This window comes from Nyctereutes procyonoides, unplaced genomic scaffold (assembly GCF_905146905.1).
Source record: "Nyctereutes procyonoides isolate TBG_1078 unplaced genomic scaffold, NYPRO_anot_genome, whole genome shotgun sequence".
Lineage (NCBI taxonomy): Eukaryota > Metazoa > Chordata > Mammalia > Carnivora > Canidae > Nyctereutes > Nyctereutes procyonoides.
The window spans coordinates 22350342-22373341 of NW_026575040.1; the positions used below are offsets into that span (position 1 = coordinate 22350342).

Here is a 23000-nt window from a genome sequence, read left to right on the forward strand (position 1 = left end):
AAAACCTTTTTGGTGTATATAGATTTTAATCCATTAGGAGATGTTCATCCATGAAATATTAAAAATATTATTATACCATAGGGACAGATATTTGAAAAATAAAAAAAAATAAAGTAAAAAAAAATATTATTATAAAGAAATGGCTGGGCTAATATAATGCTGAGTTATTCCTGAAAGTTGATTTGCACTAAACTATCCTTTCCTTTTTCATGACCACATTTGTGATAAGTGCCCCATGTCTGGGCAAAGGTTGGCTGAAGTTAACAGTACAGTCTGTTCATAGAACACAGTGAAACTTAGCCATGTGGAGGTAAAATTCATGAGCTTGGGACTGTGCTCTAGCACTCTGAAGTAACCATTCATAGCCTAGATGTAAATTCTAGGGAAGAGTATAAAATCTGTGAAAGATCAGTGTGAAAGTGAGTTAGGAAGGACTCTTTTGTGGACAAAAATTGGGAATCGGGAAACTCTTCAGAAATCTCAGACTTGTTGGAAATGAGAGAAAGAAGCCATGTTTTATAGGTTAAAAAAAAGCAACAGTGGCACAAGGAGGGAAATGAGTAGAATATGGTATAGGGAGCAATTTGGCTGGAACAGAGACTATGTGAGGAGCAGTAAAAGAGATGAACAAGCAAAAGTGGAGACAATGAAGACTCCATAGGTGGAGTCTGAAGTAGGGTCACCTCACTGTATATCTCCAAGGGGCAGCATTCACTTCAGAATCTGGTGGGGCACAGCCAGGTATGGTGGTTCTGGCCCTAATGTCAAACTTAAAGAATTCACTTTGGGATCAACAGGCAGTTGGGTAGCCAGTAAAATAAACGCAGAAAGCTTTGAGCTGAGAAGCATGTAATAGAATGGCTTTTCAGGAAGATTAATTGGACTAGGGTACAAAGTGAGTAAGAAGGGACTTAGAGTCCTAAACCATAGCTAGGATACTATTGTAGTAATTCAGGTATAAAATAAATAAATAAAATATTTTAAAAAATATAAGAGCCTAACTTAGGTAACTGTCTTGAGGTTAAAAAGGAAGTTTAAATCCAATAAAATTTTATGTTTTATTATTTATTTAATTTATTTATTTGAGAAAGAGAGTGAGGACAAGCGGGATGAGGGGCAGAGGGAGAAGCAGGCTCCCCGCTGAGCAAGGAGCTCCATGCTGAGCTCAGTCCCAGGACTCTGAGATCATGACCTGAGCCGAGGGCAGACACTTAACCGACTGAGCCACCCAGGCGCCCCAGGGACATTATTTTTACAGCACCTCCCAGGTTGTTCTACTTCTCTTGTTATTGTATTCCATGCCATGAAAAACATGGAATCTTTCTACTACCTTGTCAGGCTTTCAAAGTAAACTGAACAGCATATACAACAGCCCAGTGATGTGTAAGACATTCTTCTTCCATTACATCTAGACAGAGTCTTGAAGTAGCTTTGAGCCATACTGGGTTTTTGTTCTAAATGACTATATGATGAGTACTGGTTCAGATGGGCTCCTAGTTAGGGTCTCTTGAAAAGGAGATAGTGGTTTTGGCCTCTCGCCTGGGTTTTGTTTGTTTGTTTTGTTTTGTTTTGTTTTTTTGAGCAACTTCTGAATAACAGATTCATAGACTCTCTGAATGGAAAGAACTCTTGCAAATCTAACTGAGCTACCACTTGATAATCTAAATCCCTCCAACCCCCCCCCCCCCACTCCTGGCATGTGTCTATGAGTCTGTCCTTGAATACCGCCGGTGATGATAAAGAATTTACTTCTCATGTGAGTTAGTCCATTTTATCTATGGATCACTCTGATCATAGTTTTCCCAGTGGCCAAATTGTTTACCTCTTTTGTTGAGCAGATGGGGAACTTTAAAAAACATGGTTAAACTCCAGAGCCAAAAGTGCAGGCCACTACAAGAGCAGCATAGCTCCCAGACAGACTGGGATGTAGTCATAATCCTTATTGAAGTCTTAGAGGTAGGACTCTACAACTATGTTTTGAGTCATCAATCACCAGTCTTCAAAGATACATCCTTTATAACCTTGAAAATTTATAAATGCTTTGTTTTCTTCAATGTTATGCTTTACATCAAATAAATTATTTCTTCTAAAATTGTTTCTTCTAAAACTAACTACTAGTAAGCCCCAGCAGTCCATATTTGTCTAGATATGAAATACTTTTTGTAAAAGCAAATTGTTTTCAGAAGCCCTAAGATAATAATTTATATCTGGAATAATCTGTGTCCTCAAAATACCAGGTTATATCTATTGAATTTTAATTAGCATAACAAATTTCCCATTTACTATTCATATTCCTTATGGTAAACTCTGCTGTCTGGTGTTTTAGAGGTTGACATTATAGAAATTTTAACTATACAACTTTTCTAATGGCTACCATGATTTAATATTCTCATTTCTTAAAATTCAGACACCCATAAATTTATCCTGAGAAATTCCTAAAGACTGTCATCACATAGTCCACATGCATTTAGGTAGTATTTTAGTTTTTATAATACCACTGTATAATCCCTGCTATTCCTTGTAATTTTTTTTAAGATTTATTTACTTATTTATTCATGAGAGACACACACACACAGAGAGAGAGAGAGAGAGAGAGAGAGAGAGAGGCAGATACACAGGCAGAGGGAGAAGCAGGCTCCATGCAGGTAGCCTGACATGAGACTCCATCTCAGGTCTACAGGATCACGCCCTGGGCTGAAGGCGGCCCTAAACCGCTGAGCCACTCGGGCTGCCCCCTTGTAATTCTTATGTAATATTTGTATAGATAACTAATAGGTAACTACTGTCATCTCTAATCTTTTTTTTCAAATTTTTCATTTAAATATTTAATGCTCTGGCTAGCTCAGTCATGCAAAGGATTATAGACTCCAGTCATGATTTTGGAGAGCTTTTTTTTTGCTTTTTATGGTTTTTTTAAAGTAAGCTCTACCCCCAATGTGGGGCTTGAACTCATGCCCCCAAGATCAAGAGTTACATGCTCTACCAATTGTGCCAGCCAGGCACCCCTGGAATTTTTTTAGCTTACCATCTGAGGAGATGATGACTAACTCAGCCAAGTTTTAGCAAATGCTGTGTTATTCAAAAGTACTTTTCACAATAGTTTAGTTTTTATCAACTTGATGATTCCTACTGTGTAAGCCATTCTCTGCTGGGACTGTAGCGATAAATATAGTTTTGCAGGCATAAGGATAACACTCTTATACTCCCTACTTTTGTGCCCTTTCCCTTTTCATTCTTTTTTTTTAAGATTTTATTTACTTATTCATGAGACACACACACACACACACAGAGAGAGAAAGAGAGAGAGGGGGGCAGAGACACAGGCAGAGGGAGAAGCAGGCTCCATGCAGGGAGCCTGACATGGGACTCAATCCTGGGACTCCAGGATCACGCCCTGGGCCAAAGGCAGGTGGTAAACCACTGAGCCACCCAGGGATCCACACCCTTTCCCCTTTCTTAAGAAAAAACTTAGCAGGTCAGATGAACTACAGATCTTTTTTTTAAGTAGTAGCACATAAAGATGAGACTTACTACTTAGGTTGTCCACCATCCTTGTTATTCACATGGAGTAGCTAGCTGTCATCTTGGCGTCCCTCAGCATTCCATAGATTAGGAGCCACTGCTCTACCACAATTCTTAGCTTTCCAGGATTACCTGACAAGTTTAGGGGAAGAAACAGGATGAGCCCAGAGAAATCTCCCAGGAGCCAAAATCATGCCATGTAGCCCATGACAAGTCTTAAATAGCCTCGAAAATCCACAGAACCAACAGAGAAGGGGATTGAGTAGAATCTTTTACATCTTTTGCTTCCATCTGAAGGACACCACAGGAGACCCTTGATTTTTAATCTTAATTGGTTTCTTTTTTTTTATTTAAAGATTTTTACTTATTTATTCATGAAAGACAGGGAGAGAGGGAGAGAGAGACAGACAGACAGACAGACAGACACAGGCAGAGGGAGAAGCAGGCTCCATGCAGGGAGCCCGATGTGGGTCTCAATCCTGAGACTCCAGGATCACACCCTGGGTCAAAGGCAGGTGCCAAACCTCTGAGCCACCCAGGGATCCCCCATCTAATTGATTTCTTGAGGAAAGTTGAAAGCGAAGACTACTCTCTTGTTTGCACATTATTGTAAATTAGAGTCCTATTCCTGAAAACTACAGATCTTCCTTGACTTCCAGTGGTTATGTCCTGATAAACCTATTGTAAATTGAAAATATCTTAAGTGAACAAAGCACTTATTACTCCTTAGCTAGCAAACAAAATAACTTAGCCTAGCTTGCTTTGAATGTGCTTAGGACATTAGCCTGCATCTGGGGAAAATCATCTAACACGAAGCCTATTTTATAATAAAGTGTTGAGTATGTTGTAAAATTTACTGAATACTGTACTAAAAGTGAGAAATAGGATGGTTGTACGGGTACAGAATGGTTGTAAGTGTATTGGTTGTTTACCCCCTCCATCATATGGCTGACTGGGAGCTGGAGCTCACTGCAGCTGCCCAGCATCACAAGAGAATATCCTACCACATTGCTAGCCTGGGAAAAGTTCAAAATTCAGAGTAAGGTTTCTACTGAATACATATCAATTTCACACCAGTGTCAAGTCAAAAAATCATAAGTTGATTAAGGATTGTCTGTAATTCTATACAATAAATGTTCTAAAATGTGTTACTAAAATATAGCATATATATTATTTTACAAACATATGTTAAGGTATATCATTGCAATATTTATAGTTGCAATGAAAGAAAGCAAGTATGGGGTGGTTAAGGACCTAGATTCTGGAGCTAGACTCTGTAGATTCAAATTCCAACTTTGCTACTTACTAGCTGGATGATCTTGAGAAAGTTACTTTTCTATGCTTCAGTTAGTTATCTGCAAAATGGTGCTAACATTTCTCACCTTTGGAGCTGTTCTGTGGATTAAATTAGTTAATGTATAGAAAGTACTTAGAACTAGCAATGCCTGACAATATTACTAAGTGTTGGCTGTTGTTTTATGTGTTGCACATGGACATTTTGGGGACATTTTTCTGAATGGTTTTGAAATACCAGCTCAATAAAGTTGGCTTTTAAGGCTGTTTCTTTTCCTTAAAGCCTTCCTAAAGCTAGAAATAAGCATTCTTCATCATACCCTTCAAGGCTATTCACATCTGACTCCAGTTTCTTTTCCTTGCTTCTCTATACAAATTTTCTACTCAAGCTCCATTTTCTAACTCCTGCTTCTGCTCAGTGCCTACCTCTTTTTTTTTTTTCAGTATAGTTGACATACAATGTTATATTAGTTTCATATGTACAACATAGCAATTCAGTTTATGCTATGCTCACCACAAGTATAGCTACCATCTGTCACCATATAACACTATTACAGTATTATTGACCATATTCCCTATGTTGAGACTTTTATTCCTGTGACTTACTTCCATAACTGGAAGCCTGTATCCCCACTCCCCTTCACCCATTTTGCCAATCCCCCAACCCCTTCTGAGAACAGTCAATTTGTTCTCTGTATTTATAGGTCTGATTCTGCTTTTTGTTTATTTCAATGCCAACCTCTTTTGCAAAATTTTACCACTGTTATCCAAACAACATTGGAATTTATCACATGCTGTAGTATCCTATTTGCTTTTATTTTTTGTTTTTGTTTTTTGTTTTTAGATTTTATTTATTTATTCATGAGAGAGAGAGAGAGAGAGAGGCAGAGACACAGGCAGAGGGAGAAGCAGGCTCCATGCAGGAAGCCCGATGTGGGACGCCATCCCCAGTCTCCAGGCTCACGCCCTGGGGTGAAGGCCGCCCTACACTGTTGAGCCACCTGGGCTGCCCTCCTATTGACTTTTAACTCATTTGTGAATCAAAAACCTTTTGCAACCAGGAGCTATATGCAGTACAACTCTGTATCCCCGTCACCTAATAAGTGTAGTAAGTACTTAAGTTATATGTTGTTTACTTGGATTGCACAACAAATTGAATTTTGTGTTTGTGCATTTGCACACATGTTCAACCTGTGTAGCAGGTTAACACTTTTGAAATTTAACTGTGTTTTGTTTGCAAACTTGGAGCATTTATGAGAAATTTAAAAGTTACGTCAAGTAAGTAAAAACAGCTACAGATTAAATTGTTCTGAACTGTACAGTAATCAAAAAACAACACACTTTATATGTTGTAATTTGTGTCTGCATCGCCTGGTGGATAATTACAGCATTACTCTTTTTGAAATTAATACTGTGGTATAGCATAGGCAGAGAAGGACTCCATAACTCTGAATGTCCACAGCACAGAACTGGGGTTGTGAGAACAAGGAACTAGATAGATAAGAAAGGAGCAAGGGAGAGGGGAGAAACATGCATTTGAATTTACATCTTCAATGTTTGACAATAATAATAAAGCATCTTAGCTAAAAATGTGACACAAGACTTTTTAATCTTTTGGTTATTGGTGGGTTTTTACATATGAAAACTGTTGCACTTGACATCCAAAAATCTAAATATCTATAGGATTATAAGTGTATTCCTGAATTCTTAGACATTTGAAGTTCACATAGAAACAATTTTGTGCTGTAATTTTAACTATCTTTGTCTTTTTTTTTAAACCATCTTTGTCTTAACTGAAATTTGGAATAATCCATCCTCTCCTTACCCTGTATAACTTGTGAATCAAGAGTTTACTGTATTTTAATTGCCTCATTTTTATTTCCCTTTCCCTCTTTGTTAGTAAATATACTTGAATATGGATTGTGATATTAGGTATTTTTGACGTAAAAGGTGAGCTCTTATCAAAAATACATTACATTGGAGACTCTTTCTTTTTTTACATACCAGATACTCTAGATGAATATTTTGAATATGATGCAGAGGAGTTCTTGGTCTCTTTGGCGTTGTTAATAACAGAAGGACGAACACCAGAATGTTCTGTAAAAGGTCGCACAGAAAGTTTCCATTGCCCTCCAGCACAGTCCTGTTACCCAGCAACTACCAAACATGAATGCAGTGACAAGCTGGCTCAGGTAAGAATTATGTGTTGAGTATTTTTTATTTATCTTTTATGTCAACTGGTTTAAATTCGGTCATCATCTTTGGTACGTGATAATTATAATGTTGACATTTAAATATAAAATCGGTTAAAACTATAATGAAAATCCTAATTCTGGACCATGGCTAATAATCTTGATCTTAATGCTCTTGAAAGCACAGCAGGTGCCTTTGTAGATCAGCTTGCAGGTTGACAACCAATTTCATACCTGCCTTCTCCCGTGCCAGATTTAAAATTATTGTTACTATTGACTTTGTGTTTATTTAGTAGAATTATCTTCATGATTATTTTCCTCACATTAGCCAATTTCTCTCTGATAGTCCTTTCTTTTTTCCTATGTCAAGATATTTTTTACTATCATATAATGTTTAAAAATATTTATTTTGGTAGGTAGTAAAATTTGTTATAAGGATTTTTCTCAATAGTTTGTTTCTTAAATATAGTCTTAAATTTTATACTTTTTTTTTTTTTTGCGATTTTATTCATTCATGAGAGACACAGAGAGAGCAGGGAACCTGATATGGATTTGATCCTGGGACTTCAGGATCACACCCTGGGCCAAAGGCAGATGGCTCAACTGCTGAGCCACCCAGGAATCCCTTTACACTTCCTTTTTTTTTTTTTTTTAAGATTTTCTTTATTTATGTGAGAGAGAGTGAGCATGAGAGAAGGGAAGGAGCAGAGGGAGACAAAGAAGCAGACTCCCTGATGAGCAGGGAGCCCAATGCAGGCTTGGTCCCAGAACCCCAGGATCATGACTTGAGTCAAAGGCAGATGCTCAATCACTGAGCCACCCAGGTGCCTCAAATTTTACACTTTTTAAATCTTGTCTATTTTGATCATTTAATGAAAATGAATTTTTAATATTTTGCTTTCCTCTTTCTTCTGTAATGATGATGTAATTTACATACTAGGCTGGGCCATCTCAAGGCCTGTCAGATTTGTGTTGTGGCAGTTATTTTTCTGCAAAATAGAGCAAGAATATCCCTCCAAGAAAATTTGCATCACAAATGTTTAGTGCTACATCTCACACACTAGAACTCACTAGTGTTAACCCATTATTTAATGATGAAATCTAAATAGATAAGCCTAAGCAAAGCTCTGCAATTGATAACTCATTTCTCATAGAGTTGTCTTTTACAATTATAATTTTAAAATTTAAACATGAAATTTTTGGCCCATCAAGACATTTTGCTTATATTCATTTTCTCTCAAGTGTCGCCAAGCCAGAAGAACTAGGTCTGAGGTCTCATTGTTGTGGAAGAACAACCTTCCAATCATGGTGGAAGTGATGCTACTACCAGACTGCTGCTACAGTGATGATGGACCCACCACAGAAGGGATTGATCTTAATGATCCTGCAATTAAGCAAGATGCATTATTATTAGAAAGATGGATATTGGAGCCAGTTCCTCGACAGTAAGTTGCACAGAATTATAAGTTGTTGGTAGATCAGGTTTTCCATTGCTTTCTATAAAGTATTTTAATAATATATCATGTCATTGAATTCTTCTATTTATGTAGTAAAATTTAAACATTTCGTACTTGTGTGACTTGAAGTAACACTAGTAAGTGCACTTCTATACTCTTGAAAGCACACATCCTAAATGTTTTAGCTTCAATCTTTCTACAATTCAGTCATTTTGTACTTGCTGACATTTAAATGATACTTTTTACTTCCCTTAGGAGTGGTGATCGATTTATTGAAGAAAAGACTCTTCTATTGGCTGTCCGCTCATTTGTGTTTTTTTCTCAATTAAGTGCTTGGCTGAGTGTTTCTCATGGTGCTATTCCACGAAATATTCTTTACAGGTATGTCTAGGGCAAAATAAGAACAGTGCATATTCAATTATGTTGGTTAGATACTGAATATTTTACCTTTTAAGTAGTTTATTTCCTTGATTCCTAAATGTAAGTAGATAAAATTTACTGAAGTTTTTCTCAAAAGTTAGAGAAATTTAAATGGGAATCAGTATGAGTTTTGCTTTTTGGGTTAAATTTGGCATAGAATAGTTTTCAGAACATTTTTTAGCTTTCAAAACCAATAGTGGATATAATGCTGCCAGTGTATACACAGTAGAAAACTTTCTGGGCTGCTGAGTTTCCATAATGGTATACTTACTTAATTTTTGTATCTTGAAACCATAAATTTACAGGCTGCTGAACAGCTATCTAATTGTCTCTGTAGGCAGGTGGCCATGAGATGAAGAGCATTTCTTAATCACCTTGTATAAAAGAATTAGCTGACTCTATTTATTTAGTAGTAAATACAAAGTCCGTTTTTTCTCTTTTGACAAGTAACTCATAATATTCTTAAGCTTTAGGGACACCTGGGTGGCTCAGCGTTGAGCATCTGCCTTTGGCCGAGGGCATGATCCTGGAGTCCTGGGATTGAGTCCCACATCGGCCTCCCTGCATGGACCCTGCTTCTCTCTCTGCATAAGTCTCTACCTCTCTCTCTCTCTCTCTCTGTGTGTCTCAAATAAATAAATAAAATCTTAAATAATAATAAAAACATTCTTAAGCTTTAATGCTTATGTGGGCTAGTATTCTTAAAAAAAAAAAATACATCTCTCAAAATGTATTGCATCTGGGTGGCTCAGTGGTCAAGCATCTGTCTTCAGCTCAGATCACGATCCAGGGGTCCCAGGATCAAGTGCTGCATCAGGCTTCCCATGGGGAGCCTGCTTCTCCCTCGACCTATATCTCTGTTTCTCTCTCTCTGTGTGTCTCTCATGAATAAATAAATAAAATCTTAAAAAGAGATACTCTCTGTTCTAAACTATTGTACTTTATTTGGTTTTATTAGAATGACATGCATGGTAAAGTAGCTGAAAGTAAAGCCTTGATAGTAATTAATGCAAACAAAGATCAGTCTATGACTGCTTAAAATTTTTTATAATATACTATAATGTTATGAATTGTATAATCCATTGATTCTTTATTTTTCTGTATGATTCTAGAATCAGTGCTGCTGATGTAGACCTGCAGTGGGATTTTTCACAGACTCCAATTGAACATGTGTTTCCTGTTCCTAATGTTTCTCACAATGTGGCCTTGAAAGTCAGCGTTCAGTCCTTGCCCAGACAATCTAATTACCCAGTGTTGACCTGTAGTATTCACACTAATATTGGCCTTTATGAGAAAAGAATTCAAGAACATGAACTTAAAGCCCATCAGCACCGCAATTCTAATGAAGCTGAACAATGTAGTACGAATAGTTCACAGCGTCTGTGTAGCAAACAATCTTGGGCCCTGGCACCCGAAAATGTATTGCATGCAAAAAATGGCACAACTTCAGAGTATACTGCAGCTGTCAAAAATGTCAAACTGTATCCAGGCACTGGCAATAAATCTGACTATGGAACATGTCAAGCTAATATTCTGGGCTTCAGTGGTAGAGGAGATAGAAAGTCACATGAAACACCAGTGAGAACATTAAAATCATTTTCAATGATTGATTCCAGTGTGGCTAGCCACCAGAGTTCCTGGCAATCAGTTGGTGAGACTAATCCTTTAATAGGCTCTTTAATTCAGGATCGACAAGAAGTTATTGCAAGAATTGCTCAGCATTTGATTCATTGTGATCCAAGCACTTCACATGTTCCTGGACATCCATTTAATATGCAAGAGTCTAGTTCACTTAATTCAAAACTTTTCCGGGTTGCACAAGAAAATGAAAACGTGAGAAAATGTAAAGAAACTTTCTCCATTTCTTTTGGTAGTCCGGACCTTTCCTCCTCAGAAGATACCAACGAGGGAAAAATTCAAGTAAAACCAGAAACTCTTCGAAGTGCAACCGGCATTTCTGATGGTCTTTATTCTCGTCAGTCTGTTGGTGAGACTAATCCTTTGATAGGCTCCTTACTCCAAGAGCGGCAAGATGTTATCGCAAGGATTGCTCAACACTTGGAGCATATCGATCCAACAGCATCACATTTATCCCGGCAGTCATTCAACATGCATGACTCCAGTTCGGTTCCTTCTAAGGTGTTTAGGAGTTTGTATGAAGATAAAAATTTGTTGAAGAAAAACAAGGATGACCCTTCCATTTCCATTTCTAATACAAAATTTTCCTTTTTGGAAGATAGCAGTGAAGGGACAAACTTAATACCCAAAAAATCATTGAGTTCTTTTAAATGCGATAGTAAAGTCAAGTCCTCTTTGAAACCTCAAATAAGAAATCTGTATCAGGACAATCCTAGTGAAATCATCCAAAATACATTTCAAGAGAGACAGAACAAAACCGCTGGTATATTGACTCCCTCAAATATGCCTCACTGCAAAAAAAATAACTTAGATTTGACAGTCAGATTGGAAAATACAGTTTCTGAGTGTCAATTTAAGGAGCAAGACATTAGCAATGAAACTGATAAACAGTATTCAAATTGCAACAATATTGAAAAACAAATTTGTACAAATAAATATAAAGAAAAAATAAAAAATGAAAATTGTAATCCAGAATCTTTTAACAATTATCAATTAGAGGATTCTAAGAAAAATGACTCAAAAATAAAAACTGCTATGTTGGAAATGTCTGGATATTTGAACAAACATGAAAACAAGTGCTCAAATAAAGACTTTAAAAGGCCCAAAACATGTGAGCAAAATAATCAACTTAATAGTATAGAAAATTATCTCAGTAATAATGAAGTTTTCAAATGCAAAAAGCCAGACCAATTGAAAAATGAACAGGATAAGAAAGAAGAGACAATTGATGAAAAATCTCAAAACTGTTCTCAGAGAAAGAATATAAAAAACTGTTTGTCTACATGTGAACGATTAAAAAGTACAGAGGCGTTGGTAGGTAACATCTGATATTTCAAATATAATTCTCATTTATTATAGTTTGAATTTTGTTTTACAGGAAATTTAGTTATGAATGCCCAAGGTGCCCACTAATTATAATACACACAGTCTATTAAAATGAACCTGCAATAAAAGTAGTATTAACATCCTTTGAAAATAGCCATCTTAATAGCAAATGTTAGGTAAATTCTTCCTGTTGCCATTTTTGGTTGTTTCAATATTCTGAACAATTGCTGGAGAGTAAATAGGCGTCAGAAATGAAATTCGTATTAACTTAATGTATTGTTTGTTAGTAGCTCTGGCCTAAAACAGTGTCCCCATTGTGCTATGCCACTGCTCAGCTAAGGATTTTAGGAATGTCTATGGTGAAATCACTAGGCTGTTGGTCAGAATACTTGGGTTCCAGTCCTGACTTCACAATTTGGTCCCTAAGTCACACTGACTAAGTCATGTAACTTTTAAAAACTTCAGTTTCCTCAGCTTTAAAATAAGAATGATAAATCTCTTGTGCCTATCTCAGTTGTGACAGTCAAATAACAAATTTTAAATATTTTGTAGGGACCCCTGGGTGGCTCAGCGGTTGAGTGTCTGCCTTTGGTTCAGGGCGTGATCCCGGGAGTTCCGGGATTGGGTCCCGCACGGGCTCCCTGCATGGAGCCTGCTTCTCCCTCTACCTGTGTCTCTGTTTCTCTCTCTGTGTTTCTCATGAATAAATAAATAGTCTTTAAAAATAAATAAAAAATAAAAAGTTTTGTAAACCTTCGATGCACTATGTAAATAAAAACTTCAGTCATTTCCATTTGATTTACCTTTCTACCAAACTATTTTGAACTTTAGAAAATTATTGTTATGCTTAAATTTACTAAGTACCCAAGCCCTTTTCTGAATATTTTACACATGTTGGCATACTTAATCCTTCCACTAAACTATGAGGTTAGGTGTTATTACTAACTCCAATTTAAAAAAGAGGACCCTTAGCTTGGAGAAGTTAAGTATCTTGTCCAAGGTCACAAAGCTAGTAAATGGTAGATAAGTCTTTCTGGATTTTTATGAATTTCTTTTTTTTTAATTTTATTTATTTATTCATGAGAAACACAGAGAGAGGCAGAGATATAGGGAGAGGGAGAAGCAGGCTCCATGCAGGGAGTCTGATGTGGGACTTGATCCCGGGACTCTGGAATCATGCTCTGAGCTGAAGGCAGATACTCAACCACTGAGCCACCCAGGCATCCCAGGATTTTCATGAATTTCTGGTGTTTGCGTTTAAACTTGCCTAATTGTTAAGGATTAGCTTGTTTCCTGTATCACTTCAAAAACATGGTACTGCAGCTGCATTAGATATATTTTTAAGTTTGCATTTACTGTATTTCTCTGTTATGCTCCACCAAATTATATGCTCTGAGAATGGCTCTTAATATCAACATAGTTTTATATTTTAGAATATTCTATTTTTTTCTACCTGTGAGTAGTTGTTTAGTTAACAAATTAAAAATATCAAATGTTAGCTTACCAGATATTAGATTGAGTATTTATAAATATGACCATATATTGATAAGGCAATTATATTTGGACATATTTTCTTTAGAATATTTGAATTTATTCAGTATCCTAGAAAAAATTTAGAAATTGTTTTCTGATTAAATCTTCACCACCAAGGATGTAATACCTCACTACATATTAGAATAAGACTAAAACCAAAAATTACTTAAATATTAACATTAAAATCTAATTATTTTCCTAGCAGAAGACTATACCACTGAAACATTCAAGTGTCTGGCGGAAACATAATTTTCATTCCTTAGATGGAATTTCAACGAGAGCCTTTCATCCTCGAACTGGATTGCCTCTTCTTTCAAGTCCTGTAAGGTTTTTTTCCTCTTATTCCATATTTAACATTGGAAACATCTAAAATGTTTACAGATCATTTTATCCAAATAGTATTTGAAAAAATTTAAATAACTTTAACAGAAATTTCCAGTTAGAAAACATTTTTGATGTATTTAATAACTATGTGTTAATATGGGCAAAGGCTAAAATTATGAATAAAAATATTAGGATTATAAAATTTCTCTGAAAGTCTTTTGTCTAATATTTTAATTATTATTACATATAAAGGAAATATTTAGTGTCAAACGGGTTTGTAAGTAGATTTTTATCTTTGCACTGAAGCTAGTTGATATCAACAGCTGGATCATTTGACATCAAATTTGTGGTTGTCTTTGATGTGGAACCCATGCAACATCTTATTTTAAGACATATAAATTTCCCCACTCTACATTTACAAATAGATTTGTAGGTCAGAGCGCAAAGGTTAAGAGTGTTGCTTTGGAAAAAAAAAAAAAAAAAGAGTGTTGCTTTGGAGTCACAAAGACTTCACCCTACCTGTGTGACATTTGTGACCTTATTTGAGTAATGTAATCTGAGCCTCAGTCTCTTCATCATTAAAAAAGGGGTGAAAATGTCTCCTTTAGTGTTGTGAGGATGAGTAGTATCATTTCTAACACGTAGTAAGCCGTCAGTAGTTAGTTGCTCTACCTTCCGTTTCAGTTAAACCTGAGGCAAGTGATCAGTATCATAGCAGAAGTAAAAACACGTATATTTTGCTACAAACATAAGATAATTTTTGCTGTTTTATCTGTATTTTTTAAGTAAACTCTCAAGCATACAATATCTGGCCTATATTCAAAAATAATTGAGTAAGAAATCTAGAATTTAAGTTTATAACTTTAATTTATAATTTATTTTAGAGAAGCTAAATTCTAAACAATTTAAAATAATGCCAAACATTTGACCTACCTAAAACAACTAAATCAAAATTCTAAACATGAAAAAACATTTTAATTGCTGTACAAATATAGATGGATTAACAGTGGCCTAGAATCAGCTGAAGAGCAATTGAGTGAATGGGAGACATATTAAGAAAGCACTTAGAATGAAGTACAGAAGGGAAAAGAGATGATAAAAGGTAAAAGAGCCACGGAAGATAAAATGAGATGTTTAGTGTAAGTCTAGTACAAATTCCAAAAAAGTAGATGGAAGAAGGAAAATGCAGTGTCAGAAGAAATTAAGGTAAAGAACTTTTCAGAATTGAAGACATGAGAGGTTTTTTTTCCCCTAAGATTTTATTTATTTATTCATGAGAGACACAGAAAGAGAGGCAGAGACATAGACAGAAGGAGAGGTAGGCTTCTGGCAGAGAGCCCGATGTGGCACTTGATCCTGGGACCGGGATCACACCCTGAGCCAAGGCAGATATTCAACTGCTGAGCCACCCAGGCGAAGACATGAGAGTTTAGATAGAAAACTTCACTTTGAGCTCTGACTACAAAAAATAGCATGGATGCATACATGATATTCTAGAAAACAAGTCTTTCTAATTTGCATGTTGCATGTGATTTTACCTTTGATATCTGGATCTTTCATTTTTTAGGATATTTTTAGCTAGACGGTGGTGTGATTGGTGTCTTAAATGTAATATGGTATACAATGGTGGTTGAACATCCAGGGTAGTATTTTTCAGACCTATTCTCTGTGAAACTCCAGGGTTCTTGGAAATGTACAGTGGGGTAGTGGTAGAGCTGGGCAGGACTCCAGGCTCCCGTCACTATTTAATTATTCTTTCTTTTTATTTTAAAACTATCAATCTTTTATTCCCCCCAACAAAATACAGAACCCTTGAACAACACAGATTTGAATTGGACGGGTCCACTTATATATGTGGGTTTTGTTTTGTTTCTGTAAACGTATTTTCTCTTCTAATTTTCTTAATAACATGTTCTTTAGCTTTAAGAATATAACAGTATATAACAATATACAAAATGTGTGTTAATCAGCTATTTATGTTACTGGTAAGGCTTCCAGTCAACCGTAGCCTAGCCAAAACTTACATGTTAATTTTCAACTGCCCTGGGCAGAGGGTCAGTGTCTCATAATCCTTGAGTTGTTCAAGGGTCAACTGTATATAATAAAGTAAAAAAATAAAAGTCTTTTTTTATATATTAGGATCCCATGTAAGATTTGGTTTTAGAAAAAAACAAATTCTGCTTCTTAAAAAGTCAAAACCTGGTAAAAGTGCTTTTATTAATTATCTGTTTTCTCCTACCAGTTAATAAAATGAGAACATAAGAACAATATGTAATACAGAGCATGATTGTAAGTAAGGTGTTTTGGGAGAAGTTTTATTATTTGTCAGATATGCTTAGCTTTCTTTTGAAAAGTGTTCTATCAATTCAAGAAAAAAATTACAGTGTTTTTAAATATCACAAATGAATATTTTGATCTTAGGTTCCTCAAAGAAAGACACAATCAGGTTGCTTTGATTTGGATTCTTCATTACTGCATCTGAAAAGCTTATCGTCTAGAAGGTATTTATTCTAAAACTCATTTGTGTATGTGAAATAATACTACACTCATTTCTAGTCTTGGGGAATAAATATTTTCTACAAAAATCACAATTTTAACAGGAATATTATTTTCTAGTTGTCATTTTCAATATTATTTCACACACAGTTATTAAGGGTGAAGAAGGGAGAAAGTAAGACAGTGAGTAGCTATATTGGTCATCATAATAAACACTGTTTTTTTTTTTTTAATCTTTTTTTTAATCTTTTTTTTAATCTTTTTTTTTAATTTTTATTTATTTAGGATAGTCACAGAGAGAGAGAGAGAGAGAGAGAGAGAGAGAGAGAGAGAGGCAGAGACACAGGCAGAGGGAGAAGCAGGCTCCATGCACCGGAAGCCAGATGTGGGATTCGATCCCAGGTCTCCAGGATCGCGCCCTGGGCCAAAGGCAGGCGCCAAACCGCTGCGCCACCCAGGGATCCCAACACTTTGGTTTTAACACTTAGTGGGCTTGAGTATTTCTGGTCAATCACCTTCTCCTTTGCCTTATGCTTCTTTGCAAAAAAGCCTTAGAAATGTGTTCCATGTTGACAAGTAAATACCCTCATTATTTTCTTTAGTCACATAATTTTGCCTTTGTATTCTCATTTTTCACTGAAAATGAAGACTGAAAGAAGGCTGCATTGTATATTTCTAGTAAATGCCACTATATGATAAATTATACATTCAATCCTGGAACCTTCCAGAGTTTTACTTATATTTTTTGTCAAATATTATAACACAGACTACAAAATCAAATCAGGATTTTAAACTAGGTATTTCCTATCTTAAAATTTGGTAGGATTAATTTTTTATCATGTAGTTTAAGTAAATTTGAAATTGATCAAAGTCTCCTAATTTAATTTTGTACAAAAGGTAAATTAGAAAATGTGTTTAATATGTTCGTTTGTTAATTTTCTTTTTAATAGTCCTCGACCATGTTTAAACATTGAAGATGATCCAGATATTCATGAAAAACCATTTCTGAGTTCTAGTGCTCCACCTATTACAAGTCTTAGTCTCTTAGGAAATTTTGAGGTAATGTTTTTAAGAATTATTTAAAGAGTTGACATTTCTTATCCTAGATCCAAGGTGTTATTTATGTTATTTGTTTGTGAAAAGGAAGTAAATAAATGGATTGTATTTTTCAAAGCTTTGAAATCACCTTCTTTCCTTTTCATTTCCTTTTGCCTTTACTTTTTGTAAGAAGTAAAGTTAGAATTGTTGGCAGTGACATCCTCAAATTGGGTACCTTGTGAGGAAGATAGAGGACTTACGTAAAGTGGAGTGAGGTGTCCATTACTCTGGCTAAAGGAGGGAGTTAACCACACCTTACATGGTAGTACTGACTCTGATACCCAGGAATGAGAATGGTGGGCTGATAACACCCCCTTCATGATCAAGAAGGTTGATATTCAAAATCAAATAGTTCTTTACACTATATTTGTAACTTTGTTTCAAATCTAAATCTATTCTAAAATAAGACTATTTTTAAAAAATTGATGGGTAAAGGTCTCCAATAATGTGCCATTTTATTTAATAAGAATAGTCCTACTTGGGATCAAGATATCACTTCAGAGATGTTGAACTCTCTCTATTCTCTGACAGTATTTTAAAATTGCATAAGGAAAAAAAATAAAAAAAAATAAAATTGCATAAGGCCACTGAGTGTCAGCAGTTCTGCAATCTTTGTATTATAAGAAAATTTGTGAAGGGAAAAAAGAACATCTGACATGTAAAAACTTGAGGAAAGGGAAGATGGTTACAAGATTAGTACACTGAAATGTATTTGTACATTTGTACAGTTATACATACATTTTCATTCGACTTCAGTAGAAAAAGGTACAGAGAAGTTCTGAGACTGTCCAGCTTATAGGTCCTTTTTAATTTATAGCTGTCCTGTGTATCAAGAGTTTATTTCTTTTTATTGTCACCATATGGATATGCCACAATTTGTTTATTCATTCACCTGATTTTGGACCTTTGGGTTGTTTCCAGTTTTGGTCTATTACAAATAAAGCTGTTGTAAGGGGTGCCTGGGTAGTTCAGTTGGTTAAGCATTTGATTCTTGATTTCAGCTCAGATCACGATCTCCGGGTCATGAGATTGAGCCTCGTGGAACCCGCTTAAGATTGTTTTCTATTCCCTCTCCCCTCCGTCATTTGTGTACTCTCTAAAAAAAATAAAACAAACAAACAAAAACACCTGCTGTGAATATTTATATATGCATTTTTGTGTGGACATAAGTTTTCATTTTGCTTGGGTAACTACCCAGAATGGAATGTCTGGGTAATATGATAGGTATATGTTTAACTTTTTTTTTTTAAGATTTTATTTTTTCATTCATGAGAGACAGAGAGAGAGAGAGGCAGAGACACAGGCAGAGGGAGAAGCAGGCTCCATGCAGGGAGCCCGATGCGGGACTCCATCCCGGGTCTCCAAGATCACACCCCAGGACAAAGGTGGTGCCAAACTGCTGAGCCACCAGGGCTGCCCTATGTTTAACTTTTTAAGAAACTGCCAAACTGTTTTACAAAGTGGTAATACAATTTTTAATGGGATAAAGAGCCCTACTCAGGGCTCAATCCCAGGACCCCCTGATCATGACCTGAGCCAAAGGCAGGCACTTAACCAGGCTGAGCCACCCAGCATTCCTCACACCCAACATCTTTATCCATTGATCTATTGATGGACACTTGGGCTCTTTCCATAATTTGGCTATTGTAAATAATGCTGCTATAAATGCTGCATGTATTCCTTTGAATTAATATTTTTGTATTTTTTGTGTAAATACCCAGTAGTTTGATTACTGGATCATAGGGTAATTCTATTTTTAACTTTGTAAAGAACGTCCATACTGTTTTCTCTAGTGGCTTCACCAGTTTGTGTTCTCACCAACAGTGCACAAGGGTTCCTTTTTCTCCACATTTTTGTCAACACTTGTTTCTTACGTTTTTGATTTTAGCTCTTACGACAGGTCTGAGGTGATCTCTCATTGTAATTTGAATTTGCATTTCCTTGATGATGTATGATGTTGAGCATTTTTTCATTTGTCTGTTGGCCATCTATATGTTTTCTTTGAAGAAATGTCTGTTCATGTCTTCTGCCCATTTTTAAATTGGATTATTCAGTTTTTGGGTGTTGGGTTGTGTAAGTTCTTTACATTTTTTTGGATACTAACCCTTTATCACATATGTTGTTTGCGTATATCCTCTCATTCAGTAGGTTGCCTTTTAGTTTTGTTGATTATTTTCTTTGCTGTGCAGAGGCTTTTTATTTTGATGTAGTCCCAATAGTTCATTTTTGCTTTTATTTCCCTTGCCTCAGGCAACATATGTAGAAAAATGCTATTATGGCTGATGTCAGAGACATTACTGCCTGTGCTCTCTTCTAGAATTTTTATGGCTTCAGACCTCACATTTAGGTCTTTAATCTACTTTTTAAATCTATTTTCTCTAATAAAGGTTTTATTTATTTATTCATGAGAGATACAGAAAGAAAGGCAGAGACATAGGCAGAGGGAAAGAAGCAGGCTCACTGTGGGGTGCCTGATGTGGGACTCAATCCGAGGACCTGGGGATTACAACCTGAGCCAAAGGAAGATGCTCAACCACTGAGCCACCTAGGTGCCCCTGAATTTATTTTTGTTTACGGTGTAAGAAAGTGATCCAGTTTCATTCTTTTGCATGTGGCTGTCTAGTTTTCCCAGCACCATTTGTTGAAGAAACTTTTTCCCATTGGATATTCTTTCCTACTTTGTTGAAGATTAATTGACCATATAGTTGTGGATTTCTGGTTTTTCTATTCTGTTCTGTTGATGTATTATATCTGTTTTTTGCCAGTACCATATTGTTTTGATTACTACAGCATTGTAATATAACTTGAAGTCTAGAATTGTGATGTCTCCAGCTTTGCTTTCCTTTTTCAATATTGCTTTGGTTATTTGGTGTCTTTTTGGGTTCCATATAAATTTTAGGGGTTTTTTGTTTTTTTGTTTGTTTTTTTCTAGTTCTGGTGAAAAATGCTGTTAGTGTTTTGATTTGCGTTAAATATGTAGATTGCTTTGGATAGTACAGACTTTTTTTTTAAGATTTTATTTATTCATGAGAGAGAGAGAGAGAGAGACAGAGATACAGACAGAGGGAGAAGCAGGCTTCATGCAGGGAGCCTGATGTGGGACTCCATCCTGGGACCCTAGGATCATGCTCTGGGCCGAAGGCAAGTGCTAAACTGCTAAGCCACCAAGGGATCCCCTAGTACAGACATTTTAACAATATTTGTTCTTCTATTCCATGAGCGTGGAAGTCTTTCCATTTATTTCTTTGTGTCCTCCTCAATTTCATCAGTATTTTATAGTTTTCAGGGTATGGTCTTTTTTACCTCTTTGGTTAGGCTTATTCCTAGGTATCTTACTATTTTTGGTGCAGTTGTAGATGGATTGTTTTCTTAATTTCTCTTTCTCCTGCTTCATTATTAGTGTATAGAAATGCAACAGATTTCTGCACACCGATTTTGTGTGCTGAGACTTCACTGAATTCATTTATCAGTTCTAGTAGGTTTTTTTTTTTGCAGTCTTTAGGGTTTTCTATATATAATATCATGTCATCTGCAAATAGGGTTTTACTTCTTTCTTACTAGTTTGGATGCTTTTGGTTGTCTAATTGCTGTGGCTAGGACTTCCAGTACTATGTTGAACAAAAGAGGTGAGAGTGGATATCCTTGTCTTGCTCCTGACCTTGGGGAGAAAAGTTCTCAGTTTTTCCCCATTAAGTATGGTGTTCACTGTGGGGTTTTCATAGATAACCTTTATTATGTTGAAGTGTGTTCCCTCTAAGCCTACTTTGTCGAGGGCTTTTATCTTGAATGGGTGTTATACTTTATCAAATGGTTTTTCTGTATCTATTGAAATGATCATATGGTTTTTATCCTTTCTCTTGTTGAAGTTATATATCACATTAATTGATTTGCAAACATTGAACCCCACCCTTGCATCCCTGAAATAAATCCCACTTGATTGTGGTGAATGATTTATTTTATTTTATTTTTTATTTTTAAAAAAATTTTAAAGATTTTATTTATCTACTCATAGAGACACAGAGAGAGAATGAGAGGCCGAGACACAGGCAGAGGGAGAAGCAGGCTCCACCCAGAGAGCCCAACGTGGAACTCATCCAGGGTCCCCAGGATCATGCCCCAGGCTGCAGGCGGTGCTAAACTGCTGCGCCACCGGGGCTGCCCCTGATTTTTTTTTTTTTAAGTGTTGTTGGATTCCGTTTGAGTAGCTACCATTTTCTAGTGCTAGAAAAGATAATAATGTATTTCTTTAAATGAAAAAAAAAAATGAATATGTGTCAACTTCTAAAATTTATTTCTTAAAAATTATTTTGTCTTTCAGGAATCTGTCTTAAACTATCGGTTAGATCCTCTTGGCATTGTTGATGGTTTTACTGCTGAGGTAGGGGCAAGTGGTGTTTTCTGCCCCACACATTTGACTCTTCCAGTCGAAGTGTCATTCTACAGTGTTTCAGATGATAATGCTCCCTCTCCTTATATGGCAAGTATTTGAAAAATTGTCTTTGTTGGCTAAAATCAACCAATTTAATGACAGATGTCTTTAAATTCAAAGAGATTTAAGACTGCTTTCTGGCAATGCTTGAAAACATTAAGCATTTCCTAACAAAACTGAAGGCTGAGTAGAGACTAAAATATCAATATGTTGCCTCATAACTTCTTTTCCAGGTAGCTCTAACAACAAATTTCCTCTTTGGTATTTGAGGATCTGCTGAAAATTTACTTGTTTCTATGTGATTTGAAAACATGATAAAACTTTGATTAGTGACACTATAATTTCATATCTCTGAGAGTTTACACAAATTCTCAAGTGCTTACTGTGCTCACTGGTCCCCAAGTGTTATCTTCACACGTGATCCTCATCTCAGGAAGATCTAGGTAAAGATTTGGTGAATTAAATCTTCAGTCAGATTCTTTCACCGCCTTTTTCCTATTTGTTTTGAGATGATTTTTTTCTAATCTTAGCTATTTCTGTTTCCATACTAATGTTCTAATGGAGAGAGTAAGAGCAGTTCTGAACTTTATGATCTTATGATTTCATCTTTCCCATTTTTAAATTCTGATCGCTTGAAGATAAAATAAGCCTTCAACTGCAAAAATGATACTGCATCCTAGTGTGTGTTTAGTATCAGCCCTTTGCAAAGGACAGAGAGGAAAAAGAGACTAATGATACAAGTCTATAAGAAGTTTACAGTGATGATATCAAATATAGAGTCAGATCTGTGTTTTCATGTTAGATCTTACTTTGAGAAGCACAAATTGCTATAGTCTCAGAACTATACTGTTCTGGCCTTGCTACTTGAATGTCCTAGCTTACCACATGGTCCTATTGATTCGTCTCCTAAGATCCTTCTCTTCAACCTTCTTGATTTTCAAGGACTAAAAGTTGTGAAAAGGGATTCTATGCAATTGAGAAACAACAAAGGAAAGGAAATTATACATTTTGGGGGACTAAATATAGCCTATTCATTATTGGCCCAGTGTGCTCAAAAAAGTTATTTTAGCCTTACTCCATTTTAAGGGTGAAAAAAATTTTTTTTTAATTTTATTTATTTATTTGAGAGAGAGAGACAAAGAGAGAGGGAGAGTGAGTACAAGCAGGGGGAGGTGGAAAGGGAGAGGGAAGGAGATTCCCCACTGAGCAAGGAGCCCCATAATCCTGGGCTCCATCCCAGGACCCCAGGACCATGAGCTGATCCGAAGGCAG

The 23000-nt window shown here is 36.0% G+C and overlaps 1 protein-coding gene across 9 annotated transcripts in view; it reads left to right on the top strand.

Moving 5' to 3' along the window:
* Positions 1-23000, top strand: part of ATOSA (atos homolog A) — an 87216-nt gene that overhangs the window by 54747 nt on the left and 9469 nt on the right. For 6 of the 9 annotated variants that reach the window (XR_008663767.1, XM_055320119.1, XM_055320118.1 and 3 more), the window contains 8 exons: positions 6823-7007; positions 8250-8452; positions 8720-8845; positions 9997-11836; positions 13584-13703; positions 16127-16206; positions 17152-17260; positions 21618-21776. Coding sequence is in view for 8 of the 9 variants with exons in the window: in XM_055320119.1 (XP_055176094.1) it covers positions 6823-7007; positions 8250-8452; positions 8720-8845; positions 9997-11836; positions 13584-13703; positions 16127-16206; positions 17152-17260; positions 21618-21776 (2822 nt within the window). In the remaining variant the exon portion in view is untranslated. Of the gene's footprint in view, positions 1-5695; positions 5924-6822; positions 7008-8249; positions 8453-8719; positions 8846-9996; positions 11837-13583; positions 13704-16126; positions 16207-17151; positions 17261-21617; positions 21777-23000 lie in introns of those variants that run through there. The other 3 variants (XM_055320117.1, XM_055320116.1, XM_055320120.1) reach the window with 3 other exon arrangements.